Source organism: Carassius auratus, chromosome 9 (genome assembly GCF_003368295.1).
Source record: "Carassius auratus strain Wakin chromosome 9, ASM336829v1, whole genome shotgun sequence".
Lineage (NCBI taxonomy): Eukaryota > Metazoa > Chordata > Actinopteri > Cypriniformes > Cyprinidae > Carassius > Carassius auratus.
In genome coordinates this window covers 1974736-1984831 of record NC_039251.1, presented here as the reverse complement: position 1 = coordinate 1984831, position 10096 = coordinate 1974736, and the positions used below count along the sequence as shown (strand labels likewise).

Here is a 10096-nt window from a genome sequence, read left to right as displayed (position 1 = left end):
TAGCTTATCCTTCCTATTTTGTTGGTTTTTGGGGGCGTGTTAGAGTGGGATTCTGTTAGGTGGTCCTCAGAAAAAAAATGGGAGATAAAGTGGTCCTTGGGCTGAAAAAGTTTGAGAAACACTGGTCTAAAGTGAACAAACCATGCCTTCATACAGATTATATGTAGTATCTGTTTAGCCTACAGATGTGAACTATATATTTCTGTCTTTTGTTTCAATGTACAAATAAACAAATAAAGGTTAGAATAACCCAGATGTGTTAAGGAGATTGTTGGATTAATTTATGTGTATCTGTGCATTTGTTGAATTTTAGAGTAGCGTGAAGTCTGTCGCCCTCCAGTGGCAGTAAACACTTCATGCATGTGATATGTAAGTACAGGTCAGTGTTTAACAATTAGTTATTACAAGCACAGGTAATTCCTTTTTTTTATTTGTATGGTGTATTATTGTAACATGTTCTAGCTATTATAGTTATATTTAGTACAACATTAATTTATTAAAAAACATGACACTTTAACACTTGCACTGTTTTATTTATCATTAAAAATGACCCTCTAGCATTCTGTAGTCTACTTGTTTTCTTTTTATTCAGGCATATTATTAAAAATGCCCCTCTAACACAAGCTTTCTCTATTCTTTTGACTTTTCTGTTTATTAAAAAAAATTACCTTCTAGCACTAGTTTTCGGGGGTACTTGTTTTCTTTTTATTATTAAATATATATATATATATATATATATATATATATATATATATATATATATACACACATATATATATATATATACACACATATATATATATATATATATATACACATATAAAACTTCCTGCATTTACTATGTCAAGACTAACCAATACTTTTACATATTACATATTATTAGGTTGGCTTGTTGGTTTTGATTGCATCTTTTGTGAGCTGCTTTGGATAAAAGAGTCTGCTAAAAGACTAAATGTAAAGTAAATTTAATACAAATATGCTACAAATTTAGTTTTCTATCCATATCTGTTTCAAAAACCTGTTAGATGACTTTTGTTTAGCAATCCAAAAATAAATACAGTCTAGTATAGGTTGTAACATTGGCTCACATTTTTGATTGTTGCTAATGGATCACACATTACTCGTGTAATGCATTACTTATTCAATCATTTGAGTGCAGTTATCCTGAAACAATGCAAAGGCAGGGAAATGAACGTGTTCTGACAGCGGTATACATGGATCTAACAAAACACACACAAATTGATTCCTAAATTCACTCGAGGAGTTTTTACCATTATTTCACATTTAGTGAAGGTTCTTTAATATAAAATTTTGATACATAGTAAAATAATATGACATATAATGAAGTAAATAAAAGCCCTAGTTGGTGCTTTTCAGTCAAGGAAATAATTACAGACACTGTATAATGTGTGTATATGACTGAATTCAATTGTTCTCCCACAGGATATAGATAGGTATTGTTGCTAAAGGCCACTCATTTCTCACAGAGAAAGTAGAATGCACAAAAAAAAAAAGAAAAACAGATTTATGCCATTGTCATATGCCACACTGAAATCACATGTGGTCCTTGTAGAGGTTTACCTCCCAGGACTAACAGCACGTCAGGCATACGTAGAAACATGTCATCCTCAGTTTCCTCTGCCAGGTCACCACTATTCCGCTTCTCGCTAATAGCCTCCTGTGTGAGACAGGTTCCTTTCAGCTTAGTGTCTGTCACTGCAATACTTAAATCTGACAAATACTTCTTTCTGTCCATGTGGAAAGTCTGGAGCTCAATACAGGGCTCTTGTAAACTGGCGCGGGATGGTTGGCACTTGTTCTTAAATGGTCTTAGCTGGTTATAGATGTTGTGCGAGTTGGGAATCTTTCTTAAATAAATGCTGTTTGGTGATGTTGGCTGGAAACTCTGGCCTATGCCAATGCTGCAGTGATGGATCCGGCACAGAGAGGGGGATCCAGGCAACAATCCTAGCTTCTTCCAGGTTTTTGTTGTCAGGTTGAACCTCCACAAGCTGCTCTGAGGAGAGCTCTGGGTTTCCCCACCACCAAAGATGAGCATGCTGTCCTTAAACAATACAGCAGAGTGACCAACCAGCCTGGAAGGACCTGAACTGCAGAGTAAGAGATCATAGAAGTATTAGTGTTTAAGTGCGTGTCTGAAGGGGGAATAATTCAATCAAAAACTAACATTTGCTGAAAATGAAACCACCCTCAGGCCATCTATAATGTAGATGAGTTTGTTTGTTAATCAGAACAGATTTGGAGAAATGTACTGTAGCATTGCATCACTTGCTCACCAATGAATAGGTGCTGTCAGAATGAGCATTCAGCTGATAAAAACTTCAACTTACTAATTACATAAAAAAAAAAAAACTCTGAATATCTTTCAAAGGTCTATAGTTATAAACTTTGCAAAGTTGGGCCAAATCTGTTGATTACTTATTTGACAATCAGGGTTTATGGGATGGATAGATAGATGTTAATAAAGAAGCTGACTGGAAATTGATGCAGCTCCAGGTCTGACTGGCAGAACTCCAGCTCCACAGGTCCTTCTGTTCCCTCAGGCCCTGCAGGCCACCGTAAAGGTACATAGAGTCCTGGTATGTCATAGCTGAGTGACCATGTCTGGGACCAGGCCCTCCTTCTACACTGCTTAGGAGTGACCACACTCTGGAATCTAACATGCAGAAATATAATTATTTGGCAAGGTCATTTAGCAATATGCACAGTACATCATACAGAAATCCTACACCTTTTCAAATACATATTTAGTCTTAGAAGGTGTTTTAGAAAAACCATAAATCCACTGCTATGTGATAATACTCACCAAAATCAAATTTCCAGAATTCCTTTGTTGATCCTCTCATATCAATGTATCCACCGTAGACATACATAGATGACCCAAAAATGACAGCACTGTGCCCCTTTCTGTTTGCTGGTATCACTCCCTACAAATACAGTTCACTATAATAAAAGGATCACCTTTCAGCTGAAAAAAAAAAATGTTTACCTGTGAAGTTTCACTCCCTGTTTTCCAGTTAATCCAGGAATCTTTTACTGCAAAGAATATAAAACTGGAGATGTGAACGAAAAAGTGGCATATTACAGTGTAGTAAAACACAGTCTGTGTTCATGCAGCATGCTAGCTATATATATATATATATATATATATATATATATATATATATATATATATTCCATAGAAAAGGTTTTAACTGAAAAAATAATAACTTTAATAAAAATTCATAAAAGTACATTTTGCATAAAAAAAAAATACTTTTTATTTATTTCTGATGGGCTCTGACTTTTTAGAGCCCCACTGAACATGAATTGAACGTAAAAATAAAAAAATACCTGTATCAAACACCCAAAGAGGCATTATTGATTTAGTATAAGATGAATCTTGCATTCCTCCAAAGACATAAAGAAATCCCTAGAAAGAGAAATGATGAATTCATTTTTTTATTCTTTTTTGGTGCAAATATTTGTGACTTAAGTAATATGTGGAAATAATCAAATATATACTGTATGATATGACCCTTTTAAAAAGTATAACATTGTTTGTTTTTTGGCCATTTTTGTGTACTGAAGTATATATACTTGCCATTTGTGGAGGACTTGGAATGCAGTGGATGACTTACATGGACTGAAAATCATGGAATGAATGAATTGTGAATTTATTGCATTACCTGATATGCTACCATTGTGTGCTCCTCCAGTTCTTCAGGTGCTTCTTCACTATCACAGGGAAGCTCGGCCCACTTGTCACATACTGAAAATATATACATTTTCCATAAATTATAGTCAATGCAGCAGGAATCATAAACTATGCAATAACTAGTACAAGTGTACAAAGAAGCAGGCTGCCGCAGATATATAACAATGACTTACCCACATTATATTTCCAAAAATCTCTCAGCAAGTGTCTTTCTCTGCCACTTAGTACGTAAACATAGCCTCTGTGGGCACAAGATGCATGCTTGTAACGATCACATGGTGCAGGGCAGTGCTGAGGCACTGAGGTCCACAAACAAGCACTGCTCCCCTGGTTCATGCTGAGGCTCTGAGAGTCTCATGCGTCGGCTAATCTCTGTGAAGAAAAGCAAGCGTGAAATACATCAATACTTCCTAGAATAGTACAGAAACAGCAGATAAGAATATTGCAATGAAAGAAGTTTTTATTATGGAGTAAAGTAATATATTAGGTAAGAGATAAGCAAATATTTGACCCAGAAAGCAAGTATTTCTAGTAAACAACACTGCAGATTATGAACCCTATAATAAAAAATTATTTCATACAGTATAATACACAAGTTATGGAAAAAATTTCATTTAGACACAATATTGCTATTTTGTCTATTTCCCCAATAAAAATAGAGCTACAGAACCGATTGAATGACTCAACAAAATAAATGATTTGACTCACAAATCACTCAGTTACTTGTTGCCATCTACTGTGTGATTTATATATACAGTATACAACCCCCTGAAACTTAACAAATTCTTTAGAGATACAATTTTACAGCAAATCTACTTGGTCGATTACCAAAGCAGCATGTCAAAATTATTCCGAAAAAGGACAAAGGAAGGAAGCACTTTCTTATTAAAGTGACTAAATGTTGTGTTGCAAAAAAGGAGTAGATTCTCTTGAACCAAAACCTTTAAAGAGAAGCTTTTGACAATTGAAAGGGATATATTAGTACACACTGAATCATTCCCAGACTTAATGCTGACAACAATAGAACCAATTGGGAGAGAACTGTCAGGATACTTCCTGTTTAGCACAAAAGAGGACAATAGTACAAGAGGAATGCCAAATCATTGTTCTAAGTGTGAAAACACAGCAAAAGTGATGCAGAAAAAAAAACAAAAAAACAATGGGCTTGCAACTAGGGATATGCATGTATCACATTTTCATGTTGCGATTAATCGCTAATACTTTTATCACGGTAAAAGTGGCCATAATACAGTATAATAGATTTAATAACTTTTTTCTTGTAACAAAAATAACTGAATATTTAAATACAATAAAGAATAATATATAAAGTTAAACGTTTTGCACAGATTAAAGTGCAAAAGAACTATAAAGACCAATAGGTATCACTTTACAATAAGACCTCATTAGTTAACCTTAGTTAATGCATTGACATTAACAATGAACTATAGCTACATTTGCTACAGAAGTTATTAATCTTTGTTAAAAAAAAATACAAGTCTTAGTTCATGTTAGCTCATTAAATAACACGGTTGCAACTTTCTATTTTAACAACGTGTTATTAAATATTGGAATACCTAAGATTGATGAATGTTCAGAAGAATTTTTCATTGGCAGTTTATGTTAACTAATGAATTAACTAATGTTAACTAATGAAGCCTTAATGTAATGTGTGAATGAACAAAAAGAATCAAAACACTTTCAAACAATATCTAGGGCATGTTGTATTCCCGATTAAAGTTTGAAGATGAAGTTTGAAAATGAATATCCTATTAAGTCTAAATATTTAAGTATTTGGCGCTGTGAGGAACACCATAGCAAATCCACAAATCTGAATGGCTATTTATATCTTTTTAAAAGTAGCAGCTACTTCATTTATGGGGTTTCCAGGGTAATGGCTGCATTTTCTGTAGGTTAGCGCCACCTGCTTCTCATGCATGCTTGTTTACATCTGAGCGCACACGTGTCTTTCAAGCAGCATAAAGCGGTGTCTTGCATTTTGCCCAGTTGATGGGAAAAGTATTCTTAAAATGCATCCCAAATTCGGAATAATTTATAAGTATAATTATCCACGGTATTAAGAATTGCCCACGATCTTTTTTTTTTTAAATTATGTACATTTATAACACTATACTTTGTATTATATCACATTTGTATCAAATTACAAACATTTTTTGGGATCATTTGGGAGGAATTCTAAATTTGACATTGTTCTCTCTTCTGACTGCTGTTATCAGTCGGTCATTTTTTTCCTTTGATTGAAAGTTGTGAAAATGCTATCGTAGAGTTTTTCTTTTGCTATTTGAGCAAATGTGAATGCAACACTTATATTTGTGGTACTCTCCCATTCACTGCTCTCAAAGTTTACCCAACTATGACTTCTTCCGCTGCTGAGAAACCTGGAAATGTGAAGAAGGCTTTTTAAGCTACATACAGCTATCTTGAGGCTTAACTATTTCTTAAAATTTTGTGTGTGAATTTTCCCAATCAGTGACCTCCATTTAGAACAGGAAAGAAAATGTTACTATTGATTGGACTGTACATGCAATTTAAATTAAATTTGTAATTTAATTTATTAATTTAAACTGTACTATTTTTTAGGTACATGAAATGTTTTTTTTTATAGTTCTAAGATATTTGAGTCCCATTTATTTGTTTACAGTTTTGTCAATGTGTAAATGTTTTATTTTTTGTAACGGTATTAACACTGATGTTTCCATGAATGGGATTGTGATGTGCGGTACTGACTATTCAAGGTGATTATTTATTAGAAACTATGGATAATGTTGTTGTTTATCAATAAACATTTTTTATATGCATTTGTCTTAGTTTTTCTGTTTTTTTTTCTTTTGTAATTATTACAAATGTCAATTGCAGGAAAAATAAACTAGTGGGGGAGGGGGATGTGGGTGTGAATATTAAAGAACTGAAATTAGGGAAATGGTGCCTTGGAGCACCCAAGGTGGTTATTGGCCATTCTTAATAAAATGGTTCCTCCAGGAACTGTTAAAAGTTCCTTAGAAAACCACCCCTTTTAGAATGGAGCCTAGAGGTTCTACAGAGGGGCTCCTCCACTGTGGCAAAGTGAAGAACCCCAAAAGGTGCCTCCAGGAGCCTTTAGTTTGTACAAGTGTAGGCATGATGAAGAGGATATCGCCCTCTTTTGGAAGGCCAAAGTAGTTTCGCTTTCGCAAAGAAACACACAGCATCTCCACAGCATGGCTGCAGTGGCAACAATACTACAGCAAGAATAAAAGTTATGCCTCCTTTCTTTGCGTGAACATTTGGGTGTTGTTATGCAAATCTTCCCACACAGTGACATAGACATGTGGGGGCGTGATTAAACGAGGCATTTTAGGGGGGCATGGACAAGTCTTAACTTTAATAAAGAATATCTATTTGGATTTGATACTTAAGACTTTGAAGCTTTACAGATTTTCTTTATGCACCAAGAGCTTGTAACACTCCAAAGAGAAAGGAAACATTGAAATCACATCATATTACCCCTTTAAGAAATTTGATGACATCCATAACAACAAAAAAAAAATTGATTTAAAAATGTTAACAAAATTGGCAAATATACTTATTTTACACATATTAATGGCATATATTTATCTGTTTTTAATTGAGTGTATTTTTTTTTTACATCTTTCCATGAATTGTATTAGTAATCATTAAGAAAATACATCTTTTGCATTTATTAAGAAGGGGTGTACTGCACACACATAAAGAATTAGAACAAATATATACTTTCACCAACTGAATGGGACACAAATGTAATTTCCTGTTGTTTACAGACAATAACAAAAGTTTGCGGGATACCTGTCCTAGCATGTTACTGTTTAAATCGGAATGTGTTTGGTTTTGGTTTGATATATGAATACATTTCTTTTTCAGCATAGCCTTATTACACGAAGTATTTTTATTTATTTATTTTCAAATTTGAACTGTTAAAAAAATCTCTTCCAACATGCACACATCACATACATCTACAACCAAAATGTGACATGGTGACACATTTAGTAATCAAGTAAACGTTATTTTACATACAGTATACAGTAATGCAAAAATATTATACGTTACCCTTTGTCGGCCTTTTTTTAATTTTAGTTTTACGTTGCTCACCACAGTATGATTTTAACGTAAGTTAAACGCCCTAAGCTGATCTGGTCGTAGCCCGTTATAGCTAACGTTACAATCATTCGTATTATGGGCATATTAAAGTAACGTTAAGAAACACTGCTACCTAATCGCTTTACTGCGGTCGCTGAGTAGGCTGTTTACTTGCATCATAAGAAGTTTTTATGTGAGTTTTCATGTTGAAGAAAGTCCCGACAGTGTCACATGACCGCGAGGAAGAACTGCTTCAAAACTTGAAAGCAACGAGCGGTTGATAGAGGTCCTCAAAACACAGAAGCGCGAGAGTTTGTTATTTCTGCTGACTGTAATATAACCGTTTAGACTGAGTTTGTTAGTAAATGTGTTATTAAAACTCCTCACCGCTCAAAATCGTCGTTGAATGTCTGCCCTCCCTTGGTCTTCATTGAAAAGATAAGCGATGGTGATGGGTTTAGCTGCCAGTGCCAGTACATTAGAAGGAGGGGCGAAGAAGGATCATCTGTGACTCTGCTTCTCTCTCAGGGGTCTCTGACTGTAACTGAACACAACACTATAAATACTCCCACTTTTAAAACAAAACTCCCCGGCACGACGCTAAGCACGTTTATATTCAGAGCTGGGTAGATTACTTACAAATTGCAGTCCGTTACTGATTCCAAATGAACGTTACATGATAAAATTTGTAGTAAACGGGCATAAATCGCGGGTGAGTCGGGGTGGTCAAGGTTTCCCAAAACTGGGGTGTGTTGAAGGACCTGTAGGGGGTTTGTGAGCTTAATGAAAAGCTAATAATTAATTAAATCATAAAAATGTGAAATAAATTATTTTTAAAATAAACATCAATCAAAATAAAACACTTACTATAAATAATGTTTTGTTAAACTGCATGTCAGGTAAGGAAAATGTAAAATATGACAAAGAATTAGGCAGAATCAATTCATTTAAGAATAATTGCTATGAATATATGTAATCAATAAAAAAGTAGGCTAACTGTACACTGATTTTAATTATTTTAAAATGTAATTTAATCTGAATACATGAATTTAGTTTTTGGAATCTGATTACGTAGTACAGATTACATGTAATTAGTTACTACCCAGCTCTTTTGGTTTTTTAGGCCTATTATTTATATATCCTATTTATATATATTTTATTCAAAGCTTTTATCTGAAGCTATGTAAAAATTAGAACTTGTAAAATTGCTGAAAACATTAAAGATTTACTGGATAAAGGGAGATACTTGGCACTGCCTCTTCAAAAACTCTGAATATTCAACAGCATGAATCATAAACAGGACACATTCCAAATTAGAGAATTCACTGATGTTTGTAAGTGCTGACTGATTTCCAGCCTGAAGGATTTTTCAATATAGTTACTTTAACCAGCAGCATTAATCACTAAACTTCTATCACACGTCTTTGGCCCTACGAGAGGAAATATTGTTTTAGGTTATGTTTATGTCAAATATGTATGTTTTAGGTTAAGCAGAATACACAAGAGTCTTTCTACTGAGTTTCTGTTTCCTTGCATAGCAGTTACTCCAGAAATGAGAGAACATGTAGAAAAAGGAATACAAACATGTTGAAACTTGCCATGTGCGAGGACCTAGATGATTACTGTATGTTTAATTTGTCACATGCTGTTTCAGTAAGATGGTGGTGTAGTAGCCACACAATTACTCAACAACCAAGAGGCCTTAGAATGCAGATGTTTTCTTGTCTATGCATAATGCCTACTGAGCCACTCCAGTGTGGATGATTAAGAGGGTCATCCACCTGGCCCTCTCACGCTTGCATAATAAAGGCACATGTCATAATGCTGTTTACTGATTTCAGTTCTTCATTCAACACCATCATACTTAAGACACTTGTGAGAAAATACTCCATATATACTTGGACTTAATACACACTCTGTAACTGACTCCCTGACTATCAGATTCACTTAATCTCCTTGAGCAAACTTCATCCACTCACAACAATAGAAATCTTCAAAACTGTGTTTTTAGCCTTTAATTAAACAGGTGAGAGGTTGTGACAAATTCTTAGGCCGTGCTACAGAGCCAACAGTTTCATAATGTAAAACAAAATAAATGATTGTTTACTTTAGGCAGTCATCTCCAGCTTCAGTTTCCTGTAACCAGAACACCTCCTTACAAGACAAGCCCAACAAGTACTTCATTTTCGGTGGTGATTCAAACAAACTGGCATGCTGTTTAGCCTATAAAGTGTCTACATTTGATATTGTTACTTGTCTATATATGAA

General features: G+C 34.4%; 1 protein-coding gene across 1 annotated transcript; it reads right to left on the bottom strand.

Moving 5' to 3' along the window:
* Positions 1-1525: 1525 nt before the first annotated feature.
* Positions 1526-8289, bottom strand: LOC113109279 (actin-fragmin kinase-like). Its single transcript, XM_026272905.1, has 8 exons — positions 8216-8289; positions 3892-4090; positions 3690-3772; positions 3355-3433; positions 3011-3057; positions 2828-2948; positions 2497-2677; positions 1526-2111 (listed from the first exon to the last, which is right to left on the bottom strand). The coding sequence occupies exons 2-8, from the start codon at positions 4052-4054 to the stop codon at positions 1526-1528; spliced, it is 1260 nt and encodes a 419-aa protein (XP_026128690.1). The 5' UTR covers positions 4055-4090; positions 8216-8289.
* Positions 8290-10096: the final 1807 nt, after the last annotated feature.

Bases quoted from the DNA above. Each gene is read 5' to 3' on its own strand.
- LOC113109279 (XM_026272905.1), bottom strand. From the start codon at position 4,054: ATGAACCAGGGGAGCAGTGCTTGTTTGTGGACCTCAGTGCCTCAGCAC. The intron at 3,434-3,689 runs GTAATGCAATAA...TTCTCTTTCTAG, and splicing joins ACACAATGGTAGCATATCAG to GGATTTCTTTATGTCTTTGG. The intron at 2,112-2,496 runs GTCAGCTTCTTT...CTTACTCTGCAG, and splicing joins TGGAGCTGCATCAATTTCCA to TTCAGGTCCTTCCAGGCTGG.